The sequence below is a fragment of the Hipposideros armiger genome, unplaced genomic scaffold, assembly GCF_001890085.2.
Source record: "Hipposideros armiger isolate ML-2016 unplaced genomic scaffold, ASM189008v1 scaffold_138, whole genome shotgun sequence".
Taxonomy (NCBI): Eukaryota; Metazoa; Chordata; class Mammalia; order Chiroptera; family Hipposideridae; genus Hipposideros; species Hipposideros armiger.
The window spans coordinates 2,684,691-2,710,406 of NW_017731488.1; the positions used below are offsets into that span (position 1 = coordinate 2,684,691).

Below are 25,716 nucleotides of genomic sequence, written 5' to 3' on the forward strand. Positions count from 1 at the left end.
TGGTCTCCAGTTTCTGATTGGAGTTACCACTGGCCCAAGCCACTGAGCTGTGAGTAATTTGCTTTTGAGAAGTAAATAGAACCTTGCCAGTAGAGAACCCAGGGGTGTGGCCAGCAGCTCTTTTCCCAGGCTCCTCCTTCCCCACCCCCCAAATGACCTTAACCTTCTTTCATAGCTGGAGAGCAGCCAAGTCTGGCCTAAACAATACACTCAGCCTCATTGGCTCTTTTGCCTTGCAGCCACTGCCACCCACAGTGGTTAAGGCCCTTCCCACTAGGCCTCTCAGTGAGGTCAAGGTTTTCTAACTACTGAAAGGCAAACACCAAAGAAACAGTGAAAAATATCTAGAGTCCATGGCTTTAAAGGATCAGCGTTTGAGTCCTGCAATTTAGGAGATAGGGCAGGGTCTTTGTCTTGTGGGGGATGGGCATCTTCATTTGATTCGGCAGAGGCCCAAAACATAGGCTTTTGGTAAATGTCCAAGACCTGATTGGTGCCACCCCAAGTTTCAGGATGGATGTAAATATCACCCAGCATCCTTGGAAACTGCCAATGAATGCCTTTTATCCACAGTGAAAAAAAGCAGCATAAAGTTCTGGTAAGGCACAGCTAGCTGCCTGTCATCACAGGCATTAACTCTGCCTACTGATGGTTGACAGTGACAAGTATCAGAAGCTTATGTGTTGTTCGCTTTTATCCCACAATCGCATGGCCTCAAAGTCAACATTCCAGATCAGGGTCAGCTTCTCCAACATTCCCATAGGTTTGGGGTCATGGAAAGTTTAGTGTCTAGAAACTGAGCTACTGAGAATAGGTATACTGGTGTGTTCCTCTGCCCAGTCCGGGGCCAAGGCCATTTCCAGATGTGGCGGCTGGAGTAAGGCAAGGCAGCTACATAGAGAAATAACTTGTCAAGTTGCTCCAGAGAACCACCAGACTTCCTTCCCTGCAGTGGGGAAATCACTCGCTCCCTTTTTCATTCAGGGAGTTATAACAGCCCTCCCTTACTGAGCACTTTATGACAACAACTACTACAAAATCCACGAGGTAAACATTATCTCCATGAGGACAAGGCCTGTGTCTATCTTGCTCAGTATTACATCCTCATCCCGTCACATAGTAGACATTCCTATTTTGTTGAATAAATCAAACAAGTAAGATAGGAATTTAGTGGAAGAAATAACAGGTAGGACATGGTATGCCCTGTGTAGTATTCTTAGCATAGTCTGTAAAGACTTCATTGTGTGAAAAAAACAGAAAAGAGGGAAAGAGGTAAACCTGAGAAAAAATAGTATGGAAAAAAACATGCTATTGGTAGAAAAAAACAACCTAGAAGGCTGGAGACCTGAATTCAAGTCCCACCTCTGCCACTAGCTGTGTAACTTCAGGTCAGTCATTTCCTTTTTCTGAGTCTTAGTTCCCTCATCCATAAAATATAAGGATCAGATTAAACAAATTGATTTATTCACCAGATCTTTATGGAGCACATACAATATGCAAAGCACTGTTCTAAGTGCTAGTAATACTTTGAACAAGGCCCCCACTCTCATGGTGTTTACATTCCATAAGAGGAAACCAGAGGATGAAACAAGTAAAATTCATGGACAGGACAACCAGGGGGTGATAAGTGCTATGAAGAAAACAGAACAAGGTGATATCTATATCACCACAAAGATGGTGGTGGTAGCTGTTTAGAGAAAAGCCTCTCTGAGGAAGTGACATTCAGCTGAAATCCTAACCCAGTGGGGTGGCCAAAGGGTGGTCTGGCAGGGATGTGTTTCAAGCAGGGGTAACAGCAAGAGAAGAGCCAGGCAAGTTCAAGAAACAGAAATGTAACTCTTACATTCTAGGATTCTAGAAATAGTGATGCATTGCTGGCATTGTTTAGGTCAGGGATTTGTATTATGAAATTGTTTCTTGGTGGTGTGGGATATTTGTTTCTTCATGGAACTGGCTGGGTGGTGTAGGGTCTTTCTGGTGCCCTGGGATGCGTCTCTTTCTCCCTGGCTCTCCCACAGTGCTGGTCGCTGAGCTGGCTCCGTGTGTAGATGCAGGCTCCATTTTAACTGCTGATTCTAAAAGCAGACTGGAGAGAGCTGCCTCCTCCACTACTTACTCACAGCCTTGGAGGCCCAGAGCTCCCTCCCATCCTACATAGTCTTCTTCCATTCTGACAAGCCAGGGCTTTGAGAACGCAAGATTCAGCGTCCTTGTTTTCCTGTTGGAGCAAGAGCCAGAAAAATGAAACAGGAAACAGAGCGGAAGAGGAGGGGGGTGGGTAGCAGAGAAGGAAAGGAAGGAGAAATTGCAGGAAAGTAGAGCTGAAGATCTGGACGAAGTTCTACCTCTAAAGGGTGACAGTTGAGCTTTCAGAAAATATTCTGTCTTGTCACAAGAGACCCCCTGTCCTTTTTACAACTAGATTTTTGAAGGAATTTGGTGTGGACAGAGAGAACCTTAAGAATGCATGTCTTTTTCCCCTGCGTGTTCGCAAACCAAGGACAGTTCATCTCTCAGGTTTGTCTTTGCAAACAGAGTGCTGCTGGGAGCCTCACGGACTTCTAGAGGCTCAAGCCACAACCTTAGGCCCTAGTCATGAGTGTGCCCCCAGAGCTTTGCCGATTTACTTACAGGCCTCTGGAGCTCAGAACAAGTGTGTGTCACTGAAAAACCTGGAGGGAAGAGTCTTCTAAACTCCATTTTCCCCCTTCTTCTCCATTGCAGGACTAAAATGTGATCTATACTTTATCCACCTTACACACAACAAATACCTGAGGGCAGTTTAGGTCTCAAGGCCTTAAATGAATTATAAAGAATCAAAAGATACAGTCCCTGGCCCCCACAGAACTGATCTGGGCTTGTTCCCTTGCCTGAGAGATAGCAACCATCTCTTTGTTCCCACCCAGGAGTGGCTGTTGCCCTAGATAAACCCCTCCCTCAGCCAGGGCTGTGGCCAGAGGCTAACCCAGACCCTAGCTAGCATCGCATGGAAGACAGATAACTGAAACCACAGAAGGCTTTTGAATCCTGAGAAACAAGAAATCCACCAACGGAGAAGGATTTATTATCTATTTCCTTTAAGGAGGGTGCAAAGTTGTTCTAACAGTTTCCGTTACAGGGGTACCAACTGGCCGCTCCTCCCTAACAGACGGTTTTGTTGAGTTAGCTTCTTTTTTTTCTTCTTCTTTTTTTGGCCCCACTTCCTACGAGAGAAACTACTTGAATGAGGAAGGAGAAAGGAGTCCTGGGGGGTGTTCTCAGAAGTTTCCTTCACCAACCTCATTAGCCACCTGAGGTGGCGTTGAGGATTGAAGCAGGACAGAAGGTCCCTGGTAGCGGGAGGAGGGAAAAGTCAGGGGGATCCCCCACTTTCTTCACACCCAGGACGCAGGGTGCCGCTGCTGGCCACAGAAACCCCAAGAAGGCTTTTCTTTTCTATTCAGAGAACATCTATTGTGTGCCAGGCCCTGTGCTGAGTGAGCTGTTGTTGCCTGACAGCAGGGAGAGTGCGGCTCTGGCTTCTGTGAAGAGGCCACGGGGCAGCCCCCCAACTCTGAGAGGTTTGGCTCACATCGAAAACCCAGTGGATGTTTCAGGGACGGAACTGGGGCAAGAACACCGACTGAGACAGCAGCCCTGGGGGACTAACTGAAGGTGGGGATGTGGGCTTGAGGAGCGTGCAGTATGTGAGAGAACTCTTCAGGTGTCATCTAGGCGTGAAGGTGCCAAGGCGGAGGGGCGCGGAGTCCTAAGACTCGGCCCTCCCCGCCCCACTCGCCGGGAGTCAACATGGCCGTCGCGGAGGGGGCGGGGGCAGCTCCGAGTCCGGGCAGGAGAGGGGCGGGGACGCCGTCGGCGGAGCCAGTGCGCAGGCGCGGGCCCTCGAGGTCCCGGATTGAAGAGCGGAGGTTCGAACCCGGCCTGGGAGGTCGAGACGGGCCGGCGCTGGGGACCAGGCGCCAGCGTGGGGGCCCTGGAGTTCTTGGGGGAGGGAAGTTGTCGAACGGGAGCTGAGGGAAAAGAGGCAGAGGCTGCCGAGAAGCGGAGAACCCCGCCCCTCCGCCATTGCGTCCGCTGGGTGCCGCCTCTTCCTTTACAGCCTCTCGCCCTCCCCTGTCTTCCGGCCCTGCAGCAGGGCCCGGCTCGGCCCCGCCGGCCCCCTTGGGAATAACCGTTGGGCGGTGGCCCATTTGGGGAGAGGAGATGCCCGATCCCCGCTTGGCACTGTGTCCGAAAGAAGCGGGCTAGAATGGGCTTTAGACTGCTGGGCTGGCAGAAGGCGGCCTCTGGCTCGCGACAGCCCGCGAGGCCTCTGGCCCTGAGGGCCCTTGGTCAGAGCGATTCCCCCACCCCACAGAGGATGTTAGTCTTACCCAGACGGTCCAGGGCTCCAATTCAGCCGACTTCCCTGTATTTTCAGAGAGGGCCCTCCCTGCCATACCCTGGCTCAGAAAGAGCACATCCACCTGGCCAGGGTGAGGCCTGGTGGGAAGACCATGAGGCTTCAGAATAAAAAAGTAAAAAAACCTCTTTAACTATAGCCTTGGGTGTGTCACTTGACCCCAGTGAGCCTCAGTTTCCACATCCATAAAATGGCGATGGTAATTATGCAGACCTCACAGGGTCTAATGAGATCTCTAATGTAAAAGCTATGGAGATTTTTATTACTCACCTCTCTGGGGCATATTTATCTCACGAGAAAATAAAGTGAAACTACTTGCTGTCTAAGTGTCCTGCCAGTTAAGAGTCTGTGATTTGACAAACGGGTTGTTGGGAAGTGAGGCTGGCAATTAGCTGAGAGGGAGAACTCACTGGCTTTATTTTGTTTTTACTTGGTTTACCTGTAAACTAAGTGTAGGCTACAAGTCTCCTGTGGTCGCTGGGGCTAGAGCTTGACTCTGGAGAAAGGAAAGGAAGAATGGCAGCCTGGTGAAGAGGCAGAGGTGGGTTGTTTTTCTATTCCCAACTTCTCGTCTGCATGTGGGTGGGAAGTGAAGAAGGGAAAAAGTGAATTCACCCTAGGATAGAAAACCAGCGGCCGTGTAAGGGTAGCTGCGCCTCTTTCTACGATTCTTTTCTCTTCGAGTCAGATGTTAGAAATGTTGGGTTAGATTCACAAACTGTCTCCGCTCTCGGGTTTTCAGAAGCTTGCCTTTGAACTGAATTTTGATGAGCCAACCGGTGTGGCGTTGGTGGCCCCTCCCTTCCTCCAGGCTTCCTGGTGATGAAGTAAGCATCAGGCGCCCCCTTGTGCTGAGGATAAGTACTGTTGCTATTGGCCGATCTTGCGCCCTTTCTGGAGAAATTTTATTTTCCTATGGCTTCTGTGACTTTGTAGTCTTGCTCTTAACATGAGTATGGTGGGAAGAATACTTGGAGCAGTGATTTTATATCCAGAGCCAATGAACTGGTGATGCCATAGTCTGTTCTTGCCACTTCCACTCTATCAGAACACAGACTTAAAATGCCTGCTTGTATGCTAGGCCCTGGGGATATAGTTGTGACCAAGATAGACAAAGCCCCCGCCCTCACAAGCAACTTAATTAAGCAATAACAACAAAGACCAGACGGCAGAGTGCAATGAGAACATATCACATAGTCTAGTGAGGGTCAGAGAAGAATTCCAGAAAGAAGTGATACCTAAAGGTTTGGTAGGTATTAGCCAGATAAGAGAAGAAAGAAAAGTCTTCTAGCCTGCCCTGTTAATGTCTCAGTTTAAGTATTTTTTCCTTTAGGGATAGTTCTTCAGCCCAACTTGGTGAGCTGCCTCTGATGCTCTTGCCCTCCCTTCTGATTTCCCAGACTGGTTCTGTAGGAGCCATTGCTGCTTCTTTTAGCCCAAGGAATTGTTTTTTTTTTTAAATGCCTTAAAATGCATTCCTTGCCTCAGAACAGCTTTGCATTTGTTTATACGTTGCTGCCATTTCCAACAAAGAGATGGGAAATAAGTTTTCTCCACCCCTAGTAGTTGACTCTGCCTTCCCCCTAAGTTTGTTTTAGCAGTGTGAGCTGGCTGAAGTCCTGCCGAGTGGTGGTTTTCTTTTCCTTCTCCACTTAGTTTAACAGACCAGCTGAACACACATCGGAGAGCTAAGCTGGAGTGTGTAGTCATTATGGTCTTCTAGTTCAGCCCTGTGCCCCATTTTTGGGACTCTGGTTTTGGGACCTAGTTTATTATTCTGGGCAGGAGGAAAGGGGCGCACACCAAATAATAGCAACCACAATATAGATGTGGTAGTACTTCTTCACGCTTTCGTTCACTTCATCATCATGACAAGTTTGCGAGACAGGCAAAATAATCTGATCCCATTTTATACATAAAGAAGTGAGGCTCAGAAGGACTAAATGAGAACTTGTGAGTGACAGAGCTAGGACTTGAACCCAGGTCTTTAGTGCTTGCATAGGGGGACTCAACCGGCTTTTAAAAGATGTGAGTTTTGCTTCCCAGTTTCATGCCTATCTGTGTGGAACCTTCCCAACAATACAGTGCTTCAGAGTGACACCAAGTGACATCTGCCTTCAAGATGCCTTTCCCTCATCTGGGAAGTTAGGTGGTTAAGTTTGCCAAGTAATGCTGAAGGGGAAGTCTTCCTGTGAAGAATGCTTTCAAGAATGTCCTTTCAGCCCATGTGTGACATTTCCTCTTTGGGTTTTGGAGTTTAGAAGCCTGAAGGAGCTCAGTCCTGGCAGCAACACCCTGTATTCCTGGTGGTGAGAGGATGTGGCCCCTGGACCCATCCCGGAAAGAGGTGCTGAGATTTGCGGTCAGCTGCCGTGTCCTGACTCTGATGCTGCAGGTCAGTCTCTGATCTTTAGTCCTGAACATGCCGTTGCCACATGACTGGGCTAGGCACTAAGAAGAGTTCCCATCTTCTTTCCACCAACCAGGTGTGCCCCTCCGTGTGGTTGGAACCCTAGACACCTAGACTTCTTAGCTGAAAATTTGGCAGGACTCTTAGAAGTGGTCTGTTAATCCCTTGTTTTACACATGAAGCAGCAGAGGCCGGGGAAGATTAAATGGCTTTCTTAAAGTCACATAGCAAGTTAGAGAAGGGTCAGAGTCAGACCCCAGGTTTTCTAACTCCTGCATTAGCGGTCTTTCCAACAGACCGTGAGGTTCTGTAACCAGAAACTGCCCTTACACATATTTTAATCAAATTTAGTATACTCATATGTATGTAAATTGTATGCAGTGCCGAGCACAGTTTCCAGTATGTAGTAGGTCTTCAGTATGTGTTATTGTTTAGTGTAGGCAACACCCTTAGTATGTTATACCTGTATTTGCATAATTATTTGTGCCTTTTATCACAAGCTCCATTCTCTCTGAGGCTTATAGCTGGTTTCTTTGTGGAAACCTCCTTTCCTCTCTCCTCCCCCACTATAGGAGACATAGCAGGCTCTGTTGTGTCCCAGGTTTAGTTAAAAGTGTCTTCAACTTGGAGACTAGGGCTGTTACCTGTAACTGTCACTCCTGTCCCATTTGTTTTCACTGTTTGAAGTGGTCTGATCCCACACACACACCGCAAAAAAAAGACCAAAAAGAGACAGATACTTAAAAATGGGGTTATACTCCTGCTGCCAGGCTGGAGAAACTTAACTGGATGATAGCTTTGAACCAGCATCAGCTTAGTGATTGGCAGAACCAAAGGGGCAATACTGTGAATCGGCATCTGGATGGGGAACTGGGACAGCTGGGTTCTAATTCAGATGGTGATTTGGAAATGAGGATGTTTCTGCTAGACTGTTCGCTCAACCACCACATTTTTTTCAAGTACCTATTCAGTTCCAGGAATTGTGCTAGGTCGGGAGTATAAACAGTCATGGTTTTCTTTTCCCTTAAATAGCTGACAATCTAATGGGGCAGAAAGACATTTAACAATAATGCTATTTCATTATCCAACCTCCTCGTTCCATCTGTAAAGCTCCTACCATCAGAATATATTGCCAGTTACCCTTCACTGTTGCTGTCATCTCTGTTAATGACAGCTCATTCCTTGAAGGTTTTAGCTCCTGATTCACTGTTACTCTTTTCAGCACAATTGTTGATTTCTCGATGGTTTGAATATTAACAAAGCTGATACACCTGACCACTATCTCCTATCTTTCCAGCTCATTCCCTCTAGTACCCCAGTTCTAACCATTCTTCTAACCCCTCAGGATCTATAATCCATTGATTCTACCACCATTTCATTGTCCCTGACATACCTCATGGCTTCAGCTCTGCTTCTTACCCAGCTTAGATTGAATTGTCCATCGTGCATACCTGTACAGCTTGCTTGCTCCCTTCTCCCTATTTCTTATTCACGAGACAGAAGCCCAACCTTGGTTAAATTCAGTTCTCTGCCTGTCCCATGCCTTCTTCTGTCCAGAGATTATACACAACTGTATTAACTAATTTCTTTTTTATTCAAGATCATTAACCCAAGTGAGTCCTTAGTGCTACCTGGCAATCTTAGTCTATTTCCCTGGTCCATTCATCCCCCTGCCATTCTCTCAAATTTTTCTGCACATCAGAATCACCTAAGGGAGCTTAAAAAATAAATCAGTGCTCAGGCTGTACCCCATACCAGTTAAATCATTAACTCTAGAGGAGAGACCCAAGCATCAGTATTTTTAAACTCCCTGGGTAATTCCAGTGCACAGCCTATTTTGAGAACTAGGGTCATAAATGACTTATTTACATGTGTTCCTCTTTGCTCAAGTCTCTAACACCTTTTCCCCAAATTGCTTTCCTGAGTGAAAACTCATAGAAGCAATCAGAAGTGACCTTCCGTATGCTCCCACCACATCCATATCCATCAGCGTACCTGCATCTTCACCTCTGTGCCTGCACTACGGAAGGTTGGGTGAACTGTGCCCTCCTCTCTAAGGCCGGCTCCTTCACCTGTGCAGCAGGTTCCATCCCCTGTTGCATGCTCCAGCAGTTCTCCCCTCTCTCCCCTGCATACTCAGTGGTTTCCTTTCCACTGGATTATTCCCATTGGCAAACAAATACTGAGCTCCCACCTTACAAAAAAAATAGATTTCTCTTGACCCCACGTTGTCATTCATCTACTACCCCATTTCTCTGCTCTCTAGAGCCAACCTCCTCCAAATAGTTGTCTCTATGTACTATCTCCTTTCGCTATTGAACCCAGTCCAGGCAACCTTCCTCTTTCTCTCTCTCTCCCTCTCTCTCTCCCTCTCTCTCTCTCTCTCTCTGTCTCTCTGTCTCTCTTTCTCTCTTTCTCTTTCTCTCTCTCTCTCCCTCCCACTCTCCTACTCTCCCACTCCAGTGAAATACCTCTTTTCAAAGTCACCAGTGACCTTCACATTGCTAAATCTAGTGGTGAGTTTTCGGTCCCCATCTCACTCGACCTGTCAACAGCATTTGACAGAGCTGACTACTCCCTTGCTTCACTTGGTTCTAAGATACCATGGTCTCCTGGTTTTCCTCCTAGCTCACTGACCATTCCTTCTTTATCTTCACTGCTGGATCCTCACCCTCTTTTGAGTCTCTAAATGTTGACGTGTCCAGGGCCCAGTCCTCACATCTCCTCTTTATCTGTACTTCCTCGCTAGTACTCATTGTATCATACCTTTAAATACCACCCAGGTAGTTATGACTCCCAAATTTATATTTCCAGCCCTGATTGCTCTCCTGACTTTCAGATCGGTATCTCTCACTGCCTTGTTGACCTCTGCAGTGGAGTGTCCAACTCAAACTTAACTAATCCAAAACTGAACTCCTGATTTCTCCCAACAAGTCTGTTCTTCCTCATTTTATTAAGTGGTAATTCTTTTCTTTCAGTTGCTCAGCCAAAATCCTGGTTCTCCTTCATCCCCCAGGCTCTCTTCAATGCCATCATCCCAGATCACCATGCAGAAGCCTTCTCTCCTCCTCGCCTCGCCCCCTCGGGCTCTGTGGACCAACTGGTGGAAGGTCTCCTGAGTGGCCTGTCACACTGGGATGCCGAACACTTCCTCTTCATTGCCGAGCATGGCTATGTGTATGAGCACAACTTTGCCTTCTTCCCCGGTTTCCCTCTGGCCCTGTGGGTGGGAACAGAACTGCTGAGACCCCTGTGGGGGTTACTGAGCCTGCGGAGTTGCCTGCTAATCTCAGTAGCATTGTTCAATTCCTTGTTCTCTGTCTTGGCTGCCGTTGCACTTCATGACCTGGGCTGTCTGGTTTTGCACTGTCCCCGCCAGGCTTTTTACGGAGCACTGCTCTTCTGCCTCAGCCCTGCCAATGTCTTCCTGGCCGCTGGCTACTCAGAAGCTTTGTTTGCCCTCCTGACGTTCAGCGCCATGGGGCAGCTGGAAAGGCACCGAAGCTGGACTAGTGGACTCCTCTTTGCCCTTGCCACTGGCGTACGCTCCAACGGGCTGGTCAATGTTGGCTTCCTCGTGCATTCTCAGTGCCAAGGCTTTTTCTCTTCTCTCATGGTGCTGAGTCCTCTGAGACCGCTCCTGAAGCTGATGGGCTCTGTGTTTCTGTCCGTGCTCGCCCTTGGCCTTCCCTTTGCCCTCTTTCAGTATTATGCCTATACGCAGTTCTGTCTACCAGGCTCAGCCCACCCCATCCCTAAGCCCTTGCTGCAGTTAGCTGTGGACAAGGGCTACCGGATCGCCGAAGGAAACGAGCCTCCTTGGTGCTCCTGGCAACTTCCCCTAGTATACAGCTATATCCAGGATATCTACTGGAATGTTGGCTTTTTGAGATACTATGAACTCAAGCAGGTGCCCAATTTTCTGCTGGCTGCACCAGTGGCTATACTGGTTGTCTGGGCAACTTGGACGTATGTGACCACCCACCCTTGGCTCTGCCTTACACTTGGGATGCAAAGGAGCAAGAACAGTGAGACCCAAGAGAAGCCTGAGCCCGGATTTCTCAGCCCTCGGGTGTTTGTATACCTGGTCCACGCTGCGGGACTGCTGCTGTTCGGTGGCCTGTGCATGCATGTTCAGGTGAGGTGGGTGGATTCCTGGCTGGCAAAAGGGTGCGAGTACAGGCAAACGCCCTGGGCCAGGGACAAGGAGGACAATGAACTTCTCCCCTCTGAGTGACCTGTACCTAATTTATTCATTCAATATTCATTCACTACTTGGGGGCTTTTTTTGTGTCAGATCCTGGGTTAGACCACTGAGGATGGAACACGAATAAGATAAGATTGCTGCCCTGGTGGGTCTCAAGGTAGAAATGGGGAGACAAATATTTAACAGATAAAGCTATAGTACAGTGGAATGGAAGAGGAGTTGCTGTTTTGAGACAAAGTATTGTGGAAGCACAGTGGGAGAAGTAGCTCACTGACTGAGGGAGTTGAGGAGGGCGTCATATGTAGGCGGGGTCCTGAACAGTACGAAGGAATTCCCTTTAAGAAGCAAAGGAAAAACATTCTGGGTCAATGGAAAGGCACGTGCAAAGACATAAGAGTTGTGAAAGGACCTGATTTGACTGAGATACAGGAATAAGCGCAAAGGACCTTCCCCTAATACTCAGTTATTCCCAGAATGTCAACTTGAATGTTGACCTTCTGAGGTACTCAGCTCTGGCAGGTGCTCAGTTTTCAGAGGAGATACTTTGTGCAATGTTCAGGGCGGTGGTGGGGATAGAGAGGGATGGGAAGGGTTTACTCATACACTCGATTGTTTTTGCTCCTGGCTGTGGCCCTAGCTTGAACATAACCCCGAGGAAGCCTTTTTGTCTCCATGCTGGCCACTTCTTAGCAGCTTCTGCCTCTTGGAGGCACACATTGGCTGGCTATTTGTAAAATTCTCGGAGCTGTGTGAGTAAGAAGCACAGGGGAAATCGAAAGTAGCATTCTGTGTTTTAGCTGGATTAGCTAGTAGAGGGAATGCCAGGAAAGCTTCGAGTTTCCTAGTTAGATGAAGGAGACTTGGCTCTGAACTCCCCTAAGAGGGAAAATGTTGACCCATAGTATCCTCTGCATCCCTTTTTCTCTGCCATCCCCATGGGATGAGAGAACTGCCTCAGGCTCCCAAAGCCCCACATCACAGCCTAGAATTTAGAGTCCAGGCCCTGGGCTAAAATTGGACCCCATAGGGTTTTTTGTATTGATTGGCCCATTAGTGTGGTTATTAGTTTGTAGCTATGTTTACTTGTAATATTGAGGTCACCTGGTTGATGTCACATATATCTTTATAAGGCAGATCTTAAACTCTACTAAATTTCATTTCCAATGTAATACATTTCTAGTCATGGGGTTACAGTTCACCCAGCAGCAGGGAAGCACCAGCTGTCCAATTTGAGGCAGTGACATGCCAATAAATGTGTGGGTTTTCCCCTCTTATGATTTCCAGGTTCTTACCAGGTTTTTGGGCTCCTCTACTCCTATTGTGTACTGGTTTCCAGCTCATTTGCTCCAGGATCAAGAGCCACTGCTGAGATCCCTAGAGACTGTGCCTTGGAAGCCTCTTGCAGGGGACTCCCCCTCAGGACAAAAGGTCCCAAGAAATCCTATCATGGGACTTTTGTACAACTGGAAAACCTGTTCTCTAGTCACACAATGCATTCTAGGCTACTTCCTGACTTACTGGCTACTGGGACTACTTCTACATTGCAACTTCCTGCCTTGGACATGACCTGGAGTCTCAGGGGACAGACTTGAAGTTGACTGAACCAGGGATCTGAAAGTACAAGTACACACTGGGACTGCCTGCGCTGCCTTGGGATCCCTACTTTGTCCATTAGAACCTCTGTCTCTCTATTTGAAGATTGGATAGGAATGGGAGCAGTGTGAGCCACCAGAGAGCCCCTCTGGTCCTGGCCATGGAACATTTTAGAGTAGTAACTGTTTTTGCAGTAAGTGATGAAATCTTATTCCACATCTAAAGTATACCTGGATCTAGCTCATCAACCAACCTCAGCAGAGTTAGTCATACACTTACCACAGACCCACATGTAAATTTCATTGAAGATGCTAGCTGGCAATATAGTTCACTCATGACGATGGAGGCCTGCACAATGTAGTGGCAGTAGTAAGTAAAGTGGGACCTTCTTTTCTAAATGGGACATTGTTTCTGATTTTTTTTTCATGATTCATTTATTTACATGAAAAATCTTACAAAGATATGCAAATAAAACAACTTTCAGTTATACGTGCAATCAGTTACCTTTTTAAAAATAATACAAATTACCTGGGGAAAAGTGACAGTACAAGAGCATTGCACAAGCTGGCGGGAGACCTGGACTCTAGTCCTCTCAGTAAAACCCACTTTCCAGCTCTGTGACCTTGGGAGTTTTCAGAGCCTTAGTTACCTCTTCTGAAATTGGGGGAAATTATATTATCCCATTAAGGCAGTTAGTGGGGAAACCATATCATGTCTTGTAGGTGGATCCCTTTTCTGCTCTAAGATCTTAAGAGCTGCCTTAAACAATGGAATCATCCCAGTCTAAACATTTATGTAGAGGCTCAACTATGTGATTTTAGGAGAAAATATTCAGTTCTCTTGCTTTCAGAACTTAGAAAAAAACTCTTCCCTTCTCCGGGTGCAACTCTGAGGAGTAACTTAAGCGACCTTTCCTTTGAATGAGGGAAAGCAGTGACATTTGGCAAATAAGGCTCCTTGTACTGCATAAGGAAACCTGTGCCGGCAACTACATGGTCAAAGTGTTGACTGGTTTTCCTGCCATCCCCAAGTGCCTGTGCTTGCTTGCTTGGTAGACATGGGCCAGAAGAGCCAGCATGGCAGCATGAATTGATAAATTGTCGGTAAATCCAAAGTTGAATGAAATGGCATCTGCCTGGCCCCCTTTTGGTTATGAGCCCATCATTTCAACAGTAGTAAGATCGTTGATCCCTACTGAGCTATTTTTCGCTCATTCTTTGAGCCAGGTAAGAAGCTGCGTCATCCCCACTCATTCCCCATTTGAGTGAAAAATTCCAACAAGCAGAAACTTCCGAATAAATGGTTAATCAACAGCAGCTTCTGGAGAGCCCTGAGAATTGGAATTTTGACACGCTCCCTCTGACCATGACAGACCGTGAAACTTGCCAGCTGAAGGGAAGCTGCTGGCTGAGTCCCAGCACCCTCTGTTGGAGGTTCTAGTCAGCCTGGCCAATAAGCATTTCCCATCCATTGCCCCAGCTTTAGCACAGCTGAGAGAATTTGGTCCAGAGTCAAATGCTTCTGAAAATGTACACACAGATTGGGGCAGCCCTCTGCCTTCTGCCAAGACACCCGAGTGCCCTTCTTGGCAAAAGATGATCATCCCTGCCCTCGTGTCCCTCCAGTTGGCAGAAATGGTTCCCTCCCTCCTCACCAACAGCTGCAAATCCAGGGACTTCCACCCTGTGTGCAGGCAGAGCTGAGGTCCTGTTTCAGCTCTTCATTGCAGAGGCAGGAGCACTAGAGCCTGTGTCCTCATGGATTCCCCTTCTTTACCTCTTCTTGGGGGATAATCAGGACTGATTTTTTTTTTCCCCTACTGAAGAAGTGACTCAAACTCCACAGGGTAAGGAGTGATTTCTCTGCTCTGGCAGTCTCCGCTTAACCTTCACACTAGATCTCATCACACCCAGAAACAAGTGATTTCAAGGACCAGAGACCCTATAAATGGGAATCCTATTTTCTCAACTAATACCAAGGAACTAAATCACTCTGGTATTTAGCAAAGACCATTATGCCAGTCGATCATAGGTGAGATAACAGGACCCCAGCTAAGTGGACGCACCTGGTGTGACCTGGCGAAGCAGTTTTCTCTCTGACCTTGGAGGGATCTAGTTGCTGTTCTCTAAGGATCTAAGGAATGGGCTGATTTTATGGCCAGCAGCTGTCCTTTTACCATCCTATTAACAGTCTTTAATAGTCTCGGAGAGGGACATGAAGGGCCCAAGGCAGGAAGCTTCCTGTTTACCCTGAGGTCTAACAATGCTGCAGCTGGGTTGGGCGTCTACAATTTCAGAGAAAAGTCATTTCCTTCTGAGACCCAGCTAAAACAGAAACCAGACACTTCATGTACCTAGAAGTAGATGCTTTTTTGTTCTTTAATGAAGGTGGGTGGGGAGGGAGTGTTTGACATGTCTTTACCAGTCCTCTGGTGGTGGGGGGGGGGATCACTCCTTTTCTTGAACAGACCCTCTCACCTTCATCTAAAAATGTAGCTTGTGCAGGGTCAAGGGATTTGAAGTTGATTGAGTCTTTCAGCAATTGTTTATTAATTCCTATTTCAGGGCAATAAAGATGATTCGCTATGCTTCCCATCCTCAAAAAACTGTCTCATACAGTTGCTGGCAGATACACAGAAACATTAATCAAGATAGAAACTGATCATTTCTGAGGAATAAAATGATACTTAAATGTCTTGCTCTATATCTCCCTACTTGAACTTTTTATGATGATGAATTCAAATTTTACTCCTGTGCTTAGAAAAAGGTAAGTGAGGTACCGAGTAAGTACTGTGTAAATTCACACAAGTTGGAGATCTCTTCCAACTTGGAATACCTGAAAAGACTCCATAGAGAAATGGCCTTTGAAGGACAGGTAGGATTTGAAAGCTAAGAGTAGAGAATGAGTATAGGAAGTAAAAAATAGAACTGGACAGGGAGGCTCAGTTTGCAAAGAAGTGAGGTATTGTCATTATTGAGATCTAGGCCTTGAAATCAGCCTCAAGCCCAGCTCTACTGTGTACTAGCTGTGTAAACATGAGCCAGATACTGAATCTCTAAGTCTCAGTTTACTCATCTGTAAAATGTGGATAACACTATCTAGCTCGTGGATGTGAATAATAGCATTAGATATCTCATGGGCTTCTTGTGGGAATTAAATGAAAAGCGTTTAGAACAGTACTAAGAAAGGAATGCCTGCATCTTGGACATGTTGAATTCCATCAGCAGATTCATATGTCAGGAAATGTACAACTGGAGACAAGGAGAGGGGTCAAGGAACCATCCACCCAGACATGATAATGACAGCAGCCATGAGATTGAATGGAATTGTCAAAAGGAAAGGAGAGCCTGCAAGACCTTGGGCAAGTAACTCAACTTCTCTAAATCTGTTTTCTCATCTCTAAAATGGAGGTGATAGCACCTACCGCAGAGTAGTTATGAGGATTAAATGAGACACTAGATAGAGCACCAGCACAGTATCTGACATGTGGAAAGAACTTCATGAATGGTGGCTATTTGTATTGTTGTTGTTATTATTATTGTTCTCATCATCATTATCTTTCAAAGGCCAGAAACAAATAATATTGAGAGAAGAGAAAGTTTCAAGAAGAAATAAATGGTTACCAGAGTCATACACTGTTAAGGTTAAGGAAAGGATGAGAAAAGGAGGCTAGCTTCTAAAACAACTCCCAAAACTCAGTGGTTTAGAGCCGGCTAAGTGACTCAGTTGGTTAAGAGCTAGAGCTCCGAGCAACAGGATCGCTGGTTCGATTCCCACATGGGCCAGTGAGCTGCACCTGAACTGAGCTGCCAACACGTGGCAGGATGGCTCAGCTGGTGAGAGCACGTGCGCCTAACAACAAGGTTGCCAGTTTGACTCCCACGTGGGATGGTGGGCTATGCCCACTCACAACTAAGATTGAATATGACATCTTGAGCTGAGCGGCCTCAAGCTGCCAACGGGCAGCCAGATGGCAACTGGACTTGGAGCTGAGCTAGCTGTGCCCTCCACAACTAAGATTGAAGGACAACAACTTGGCTGTTCCCCTTCCCCAATTCCCCAATAAAATCTTAAAAAACAAACAAGCAAGACTCAGTGGTTTAATAATAAAAGTTTCTTGTTTGCATTGTAGTTTAGTGCAGGTTTGGGGAGGGAGGCCTGTGCCATCCACTCACTTGGGACCCAGGCTTCTACCATGTTGTGACTATGTCTTCCTCTAGATGGTCAGAGTCCTCTGTTTTCAGACAGGCTTTAAGGGGCCAGGCCTGGAAGAGATCACATCACTTTCGTTTTTGTACCATTGACTGGAACTCAGTCACATTGCCACATCTAACTTCAAGGGAGGCTGGGAAGTAGGGCTGCCAGATAAAATACGGAAGGCTCAGTTCAATTGGAATTCCATGTAAACAACAAATATTTTTTCAGTATAATTATGTTCCAAATATTGCATGGGACATACTTACACTAAGAAATTCTTCATTGTTTATCCAAAATTCAAATTTAACTGGGCATCCTGTATTTTTATTTGCTAAATCTGGCAACCCTACTGGGAAGTCAGATCTGGCTGTGTGTTTAGAAAGAAGAAAACACAGATATTTGTGTGTCACAGTCTGTCTCAGTCTGCCTTTCTAAGCCAAATACCTGTTTCTGCTCTTCTCACAGAGAGAACACACCCCTTCCCGAGGGGGATAACCCCAAACCCCTTCTAATCACTATCTTCAGCTCCAAGTCTCTCAATCAGCATCCAGTATGGTTCCTTATGGTGATTTATGAACTAAAGAAAAACAACTTATCGCACCCCACCAACACAAAAAATTTACAATGGTAGAGCCAGAATAGAGTAGCCTCAATACAAATTCTGATTCAGAAAAGGAAAGAATGGAAGATATGCAACAGACAGTCACTGGTCCAAAGCAGTTCTGAATATCCACTGGTCAAACAAAGCCCTCTTCCCTGGGGCTGGAGGAAGTTCCTTGATTAGATCCTGATTTGTTCTAGAACCGCACTCTTTTGTCCATTGTTCTTCATGGCTCCTGGCTTTGACCTCTGGGAACTTCTTCCTCGATTATCCTCCAGGACCACATCTGAGATGGGCTTGGGGAGTATGACCTCCTTGGAGAATATGTAGCTTTCACAGCCCACTCCCTGCTGGTGCAAGCCTGGGAGCCTAAAAGTTATTTTAAATCTTGGCCAGACAAAAGCTTGTGTGTGTGTGTGGGGGGGGGGGCCCAGCCAAGTAGCTCAGTTGGTTGAGAGCGCAAGCTCTGAGCAACAGGGTCGTCGGTTCGCTTCCCATACGGGCCAGTGAACTGTGCCTGAACTGTGCCCGAACTGTGCCCGAACTGAGCTGCCACTGAGCTGGCTCAGCTGCTGAGAGCGCATGCTCCTAACAACAAGGTTGACGGTTCAACCCGCAACTAAGATTGAACACAGCATCTTGAGCTGAGCTGCCCTGAGCTGCCGCCAGGCAGCCGGATGACAACTGGACTTGGAGCTGAGCTAGCTGCACCCTCCACAACTAAGAATGAAGGACAACTTAGCTGTTTCCCTTCCCCAATTCCCCAACACTGTTCCCCTTCTCCAACTCCCCAATAAAATCTTTAAAAAAAAAAAAAAAAAAAGCTTGTGTGTGTTTATTGGGGAGGGAATATACATAACATAAAATTTACCATTTTGGGCCAGCCGAGTGGCTCTTTGGTTAAGAGCTGGCTTGGGATGCCAGAGGGCCCCAGTTCGGATCCCACATATGAGAGCCAGTGATACTGCCCTCTACTGCTAAGATGCTGAACAACAGCTCAACCTGGAGCTGGGCTGCCATGAGTCGCCAGCGATGGCGTAGGCTGCAGCCCCTGCTGCGGTGGGTTGCCATGGGCTACCTTGTGTAGCCATCAGCCAGCATGAGTGGCCAGCAGCCTCTGTGAGTGGCTGTCCAGAAGCCAGCAACTGATCTGCCTCGCCCAGGAAGAACGCAATAATGGTGCCAACTTGGGCCAGTGAAGTAACGTCCTCCACAACTAGACTGAAGAACAAAAGGACAGCAACTTGTCTGTTCCCCTTCCCCCAATTCCCCAGCGCTGTTCCTATCCCCCAATTCCCCAATTAAAAAAAATTTTTTACCATTTTAACAATTTTTAAGTGTAAAGCTCAGTGGCATTAAGTATGTTCACGATGTTGCACTACAATCACCACTATCCATCTCCAGAACTTTTTCATCTTCCCAAACTGAAACTCTACCCATTTAATAGTAACTCCCCATTCCCCCTCCCTGAACTCCTGGCAACCGTCTTTCTACGCTCTGTCTCTATGAATCAGTAGTCTAGGTACCTCATATAAGTGGCATCACATAATATTTGTCCTTTTGTAACTGGATTATTTCACTTAGCATAATGTCTTCAAGGTTCATCCATGTAGCATGTGTCAAAATTTCATTTCATTTTAAAGCTGAATAATAGTCCACTGTATGGATGTACCATATTTTGCTTATCCATTCATCTGTTGATGGACACTTACTTGGGTGGCTTCCCCGTTTTTGGCTATTATGAATAATGCTGCTATGAATGTTGATGTACAAATATCTGTTCAAGTCCCTGCTTTCTTTTGGGTACATACTCAAGTATGTATTGCTGGATCATATGGTCATTCTAAGTTTAATTTTTTGAGGAACCGCCATACTGTTTTCCACAATGGTTGTGCTATTTTTTTTTTTAAGCTGAGCCATTCTGCCACCTGTTGGCAGCTCAGCGGCTGCTCAGCTTGGGACGGGAATTGAACCGCTGTTGCTCAGAGCTCAAACTCTTGAGCGATCTCTTAACCAACTGAGCTATTCAGCCGGCTTTATAGATATAAATTTTGATGAAGTCTGATTTATTGAGTTTTCTCTTGTTGTCTGTGCTTTTGGTGTCATAGGCAAAAAAATCATTGTCAAATTCAATGTCATGAAGCTTTTGCCCTATGTTTTCTTGTAAGAATTTCATAGTTTTAATTCTTATATCGTTTATCCATTTTGGGTCAATTTTTATTTTTTTATTTTTATTTATTTATTTATTTTAGATTTTATTGGGGAAATGAGGGAGGGAACAGCATTGGGGAATTGGGGAAGGGGAACGGACAAGTTGCTGTCCTTTTGTTCTTCAGTTTAGTTTTGGAGGATGCCGCTTCACTGGCCCTTGTTGGTATTATCATTGTGTTCTTCCCGGGTGAGGCAGATTGGTCGCCGGCCACTGGATGACCGCTCACAGCCGCTCACGGCAGCTCACGAAACCTCACGCTTGCTGCCAGCCAGCCCCACTGCAGCCTACGCTGTCGCTGGCGACTCACAGCAGCCCAGCTCCAGGTCGAGCTGTTGTTCACCATTTTAGCTGTAGAGGGCGCAGCGTCACTGGCCCTAATGTGGGATCTGAACTGGGGCCCTGCTGCTCACAGTTGGCTTCCCAAGCCAGCTCTTAACCAATGCTCCACTTGGCCAGCCCTATTTATTTATCTTTAAAGATTTTATTGGGGAATTGGGGGAGGGGAACAGCATTGGGGAACCGGGGAAGGAGAACAGACAAGTTGCTGTCCTTTTGTTCTTCAGTCTAGTTGTGGAGGACGTCGCTTCACTGGCCCATGTTGGTATTGTGATCATTGCGCTCTTCCCAGAGGTGAGGCAGTCGCTCGCTGGCCATTGGACGGCTGCACACGGCAGCTCACAGCAGCTCACGAAAGCCCACGCCAGCAGCCGGCCAGCCCCACTGCAGCCTAGGCCGTCGCCAGCGACTCACAGCAGCCCAGCTCCAGGTCAAGCTGTTGTTCACCATCTTAGCTGTAGAGGGCGCAGTGTCACTGGCCCTCATATATGGGATCCGAACCGGGGCCCTGCTGCTCAGAGCTGGTGTCCCAAGCCAACTCCTAACCAATGCGCCACTCAGCTGGCCCAGGTCAATTTTTATATGTGATGTAAAGGTCTAACTTCATTCTTATACATGTAAATATCTAGTTTCTCCAGCACCATTTGTTGAAAAGACTGTCCTTTCCCCATTGATTGGTCTTAGAGCCCTTGTCATAATCATTTGACCATATGTTCAAGGGTTTATTTATAGGCTTTCTATTCTATTCCATTGGTTTATATGTCTGTCTTTATGCCAGTACCACACTGTTTTGGTTACTATAGCTTTGTAGTAAGCTTTGAAATTAGGAAGTGTGAGACCTCCAACTTTATTCTTGTTCAAAATTGTTTTGGCATTCAGGGTCCCTTGAGATTTCACATGAATTTTAGGGAGTCAAAGGCTTTTTTAGTTTGGGTTCATAGTTTGTTTGTTTTTTAATATAATTACCTCAAAACATTTTGGCATATAAGACAGAGTTCTCCAGAGAAACATTCGATATCTACCTATCTATCTCATCTATCTACCTATCTATAGAGAGAGATTTTAAGGAATTGGCTCATGATTGTGGAGGCTGGCAAGTCCAAAATCTGCAGAGTAGGCCAGTGGCTGGAAACCCATGAAAGAGGTGATGTTGCAGTTTGAGTTCCAAAGCAATCTGCTGGTAGAATTCCCTCTTTCTCGGGGGAAGTCAGTCTTTTTTCTATAAGGGCCTTCAACTGACTGGATGAGGCCCACCCACTTTATGGAAGATAACCTGCTTTACTCAAAGTCTACTGACTTAAATGTCAATCTCACATTAAAAAAAAACAACAACAAAAAACAAAAAATCCTTCACAGAAACATCTAGAATAATGTTTGACCAAATATCTGCATACTGTGGCCTAGCCAAGTTGACACACAAAATTAATGCAACAGGTTTCTGTTCTATTTGCTTCTACTTAGGTCCATGTGAGACTAACCACACTCAAGTTCTTTCCTAGATAGAATTCTCAAGCTGATAAGATTTGTTTCATCACCCCGTTGTCTCACTCTCCACCTAATGGTGGCTATATGGAAGGTGTGTGAAATAATAAGCGGGCAGGCCATACTCTCCACCTGATATTTGCCTTAGAAGTGATCACATCTTTCAAGTCCTGTTGTTCAAGACCTTTTCCACAATTATACTATTTGTCATCCAGAATCAGTCAGCGTTTCCCACCCTGAAAGGCCCATCATCTCTGGACTTTCTCTATATGCCTTCTATCTCTGCTTGAATACCAGCTAATTCTCGCCTAAGTCCACCTCTTCCTTCTAATACTTTACAAAGGAACCTGAGCTAGTTAAGATTTTGTCACTCCGCTGCAAACCTACCCCCCAACTTTCCGCTATGAGATACTAGAGTTGGGATTCTGCAAATCACATTTCTGCTTTGCCCGCTGGCTCTGTTTGGCTCTGCAATAAGGGCCACTAGAGGGAGATAGTGAGGCCAGAGGACGAAGAAAGAACTCCTTTCTTCTGCTTGCTTCCTGTTCCTGTGAAGTCACCCTAGCAATGATTTTTCACCCTGGCAGCAGCAGTTCTTTCCTATAGCAGGAGCTGATCCAGTTGGCAGTTTTTCCTAACAATTGCAGAACCAACTTCATGGTGTCCCACTCAGAGACACCAGCACCAACTGGGTAGCACTCCTTTCCCCAGAGGTGTTCGGAGACACCAGCACCAGACTTGGAGGTCTGAGTTTAAACTCTGTAGGGCCCCTCTTCTAAGTGTCTAAGTTTTTGCAATTCTAAACTCTTCCCTTTGCTCTCCTAGCCCTAGGAGTTATAGATGCTTCCTGCTCTTGCTGTTTCCATGGTGTCTCAGTTTTCTTTTTACCCTTTCAGTTAATCTAGTTAACAACTCTACACCTAGTTAACCATTCGAACCATTCTTTATATTAAATTCTCTCTGTCCAATGACCGTGTAGTTGCTGTCTCATTGGCTGGACCCTGACTGCTACAGAAATTGATACTAGTAGTGATCCCTTAAAATATAGGATTAGGGGACTGGTTTGGTTGTGTCATTGGGCTTGAATGTGCTAAACTCCTTGCCAATGAGAAACGTGATGCTACTAATCCATGGCATACTGTGACATTGTGATTCATCAAATTATCACCTGTGGTTACTTGTGATTAAGTGCCAACTAAAGCAAGTGCCTTGGGGGCCCAAGTGGTTGTTGCACTTGACTGTTAAGGCAGCGATGATGACTGTAGGGACTTGGTATGGGAGGAAGTCTTCTGAATGCATCACAGTCCTTGCAGAAAATGACAAGCTTGGGTCTTTAAACTCCTAGCTCAAGTCATGGTCAGAGAATCATAGCGCTTCCATGATAGCCATAAAATAATCTCTTATTTCTTGTAGCCACCAGACTTATTTGCTACAAATAAAACGAACCAAAAAAAAAATTGTGCATGTTGCAGAGAGTTACATCAGTTGAATTCACTCTTACTAAGTCTTTCCTATGATTGAGGAGTGGGACCCTGAAACTTGGAATGGGGACATCTGGATTCACCCTCTTCTAGGTTCTTAGCGTCTCCTCCATTCTGCTAGCAGATGGGCAGGAGTGCAAGGATCAGCACCTGAAAGTTTTATGGGCCAGGCTGTCACTTCCACTCACAATCCATTAGCCAGAATTCAGTCACATGGCCACACTTATTTCTAGGAGAGGCTGGGAACTGTGGGTATTGGTGAGAATGAGTAGTTTATGCCACACTAAATGGGTCACTAGGGACATTTAAGATAAAAGCTTTAGGGGAGTGATGTTGACAGAGGCCAAATTGTAAGAAGTTAAGAAATGAATACATGACAATGAATGGTAGCTGCTCTTTAATATGACTCTAATGAGAGAGAAAAATATAAGCCTGAAGCTAGAGTGAGGCGGTTGACAAATGTGGAAAGCTGTTTCTGCTGTTGGAATTTTAGTTTAGTTTTGCTTTTTAATTGCTGGAGGAAAATTGAGCATATGTTTGCAGTCTCAATGAACAGGAGAGATAGGACATGAGTGGTGGGTTGGCCATGGGCAGAGGGAGGTCCACATTTTTAAGATGAGAGGAAAGGATAGATACAAATAGAAATTAAGAGGTAGAGAGGAGGGAAGCTGAAAATCAAGTAGGATAGCTTTGGTTTCTGTGAAGGGACCAAAGCAAGAAAAGGTTTAGGGTTGCAAGAGGACCCAACTAAAGTGGGTTAATAGGAATGTGTACTGAAACCATTATGTTCAGTTTTGTGATTTTGTTGTAGAGCCAAGGAGTGAGAGGGGAGGAAGCCCACAACTTGGTTCACTCCATGGTAGGGCTCATCAAATCCAGAATCTTTGGCACCAAAGGCATGGCCGAGTGACCTTGGCATGTGTACCAATTAATGATCCTTGAAGTCACTGTTGTTGCCTTTCTACCCCTCCCCATGGTATATTTTAACTTCCTTTCTTACTCTCTCCTAGCCTAGTCTCCAGCTCTCTTTTCCTGTACTTTTCCTTAGGTTTTTGAGTAACCCCAGTCTAATGGACAGACCCTAAGGTGACCCCAGTGATTTCTACCTCCTGGTATTCACACCTTTGTGTAATCCTCTCCTCTTGAGTTCAAGTGGGATCTGTGACTTTCTTCTAACCTATAGAATATGGCAAAGGTGATGGGATGTCACTCCCATTACATATACAGTTAACCCTTTAACAATGCAAGGGTGCTGACCCCTGCACAGTCAAAAATCTGTGTTTAACTTTTGACTCCCCCAAAATTTAGTTGCCCCTCAATATCCACAGGGAATCAGTTCCAGGATCCTGGCAGATACCAAAATCCACAGATGCTCAAGTCCTCTATGGAAAATGACACAGGTCGAGTCACCGGCGACGGCATAGGCTGCAGTGGGTCTGCAGTGGGCTGCTGTAAGCTAACCCATGCGTGGCCGGCAGCCGGCGTGAGCTGCTGTGAGCAGCCGTCTGATGGCTGGTGACCAATCTGCCTCAGCCGAGAAGAGCGCAATGATCATAATACCAACATGGGCCAGTGAAGCGACATCCTCCACAACTAGACTGAAGAACAAAAGGACAGCAACTTGTCTGTTCCCCTTCCTTGATTCTCCAATGCTGTTCCCTCCCCCAATTCCCCAATAAAATCTTTAAAAAGAAAGAAAGAAAAATAGAAAATGACACAGGTCAACATATATGAGTATAGTCAGCCATCTGCATCCACGACCCCCAACCATGGATGGAAAACAGTACAGGTATTTATTGAAAAAAAATCCGTGTGTAAGTGGACCTGTGCAGTTCAAACCCATGGAATTCAAGGATTAACTGTATAATAAGTTACAGTATATAAAACTCTGTCTTAGCTGACTAGGACTAGAGACTCTCCTGTGGGCTTGATGAAGTAAGTGGCCAAGTTGGAGAAGCCTACCTGACAAGGATCTGTGGTAACCTCCAGGAAAAATCCAGCTGGCAAAAATCCCAGGCCCTCAGTCACACAGTCGCAAGGAAGTAAGTTCTGCCAACAACCTGAATAGGCTTGCAAGTGGATTCTTCCCCAGTTGAGTCTCCAAGGGAGAATGCGGCCCTGGACAACTTGATTGCAGCCTTCTGAGACTCCAAGCAAAGAACCTGTGAGATAATAATGTGTGTTGTTTTAAGCCGCTAAATTTGTAGTAATTTGTTACACAGCAATAGGAAATGAATATACCAGAATTCCTGAAAGAAACTGGGGCCGAGGCATGATTCCTACATTAGGTGACACCTAGGAATCCTGGTCTGGGCCCAGATCACAGAGCTGGGTGAGGGAGGCCAGAGCATGTGCCACACACAGCCACGGGGCACTATGAACTTCAGGAAAGTAGTTAACAGGCCCTTGGCTTTCCAAGAAGATTATGTCCCCACCCCAACCCGCCCCACCTTGCTCGTCTCGCAAAATGCCTGCCCCGTTAGTCCTCAGAGATAGGCGAAGCCTGGCCCTGGAATTAAACAGATTGCTGAAGTAGATCACGAAGTTCACCACCCGAATCTCGGCATGTGGCACAGTGCCCGGCATATAGGGGACGCCAAAAAAAAAAAAGGTTTGATTGAAAAGGAACAGAAAGAGCCCTCGAGCGCGCATCTGCTGACCGGTGCAGAAAGGACCGGGCCGGCTCAGGGGAGGCAGGGACTAGCCCGCACCCCGCAGCGGGTCAGGACCCGGTGGCGCGCCCAAGCGCTATTCCGGGCCCTGCTTGCTTCCTGTTCCTGTGAAGTCACCCTAGC

The 25,716-nt window shown here is 46.4% G+C and overlaps 1 protein-coding gene and 1 long non-coding RNA gene across 14 annotated transcripts; one reads left to right on the forward strand and one right to left on the reverse strand.

The window, feature by feature from the left end:
• The first annotated feature begins 3,591 nt into the window (after positions 1–3,591).
• PIGV (phosphatidylinositol glycan anchor biosynthesis class V) lies at positions 3,592–13,015 on the forward strand. Of its 12 annotated transcripts, none has more exons than XM_019650269.1 (5): positions 3,592–3,654; positions 4,859–4,943; positions 6,664–6,797; positions 9,829–10,950; positions 12,304–13,015. In XM_019650269.1, the coding sequence occupies exons 3-5, from the start codon at positions 6,720–6,722 to the stop codon at positions 12,583–12,585; spliced, it is 1,482 nt and encodes a 493-aa protein (XP_019505814.1). In that variant the 5' UTR covers positions 3,592–3,654; positions 4,859–4,943; positions 6,664–6,719; the 3' UTR covers positions 12,586–13,015. The 12 variants fall into 12 exon arrangements, with proteins under 12 accessions (XP_019505814.1, XP_019505813.1, XP_019505812.1 ...); XM_019650268.1 differs by having other exon boundaries at positions 3,637–3,654; positions 4,854–4,943; XM_019650267.1 differs by lacking the exon at positions 3,592–3,654 and adding an exon at positions 3,685–3,908 and having other exon boundaries at positions 4,854–4,943.
• Positions 13,016–16,737: 3,722 nt separating this feature from the next.
• LOC109386727 (uncharacterized) lies at positions 16,738–25,543 on the reverse strand. Of its 2 annotated transcripts, none has more exons than XR_002124836.1 (3): positions 25,372–25,543; positions 24,884–25,083; positions 16,738–16,877 (listed from the first exon to the last, which is right to left on the reverse strand). It is a non-coding gene; the product is annotated as an uncharacterized LOC109386727 (long non-coding RNA). The 2 variants fall into 2 exon arrangements; XR_002124837.1 differs by lacking the exon at positions 25,372–25,543 and adding an exon at positions 25,163–25,332.
• Positions 25,544–25,716: the final 173 nt, after the last annotated feature.

Coding starts and splice junctions, on each gene's coding strand:
- PIGV (XM_019650269.1), top strand. CDS start 6,720: ATGTGGCCCCTGGACCCATCCCGGAAAGAGGTGCTGAGATTTGCGGTC. Junction 6,798..9,828: donor TCCTGACTCTGATGCTGCAG/GTCAGTCTCTGA, acceptor TTCATCCCCCAG/GCTCTCTTCAATGCCATCAT. Junction 10,951..12,303: donor GCCTGTGCATGCATGTTCAG/GTGAGGTGGGTG, acceptor TATGATTTCCAG/GTTCTTACCAGGTTTTTGGG.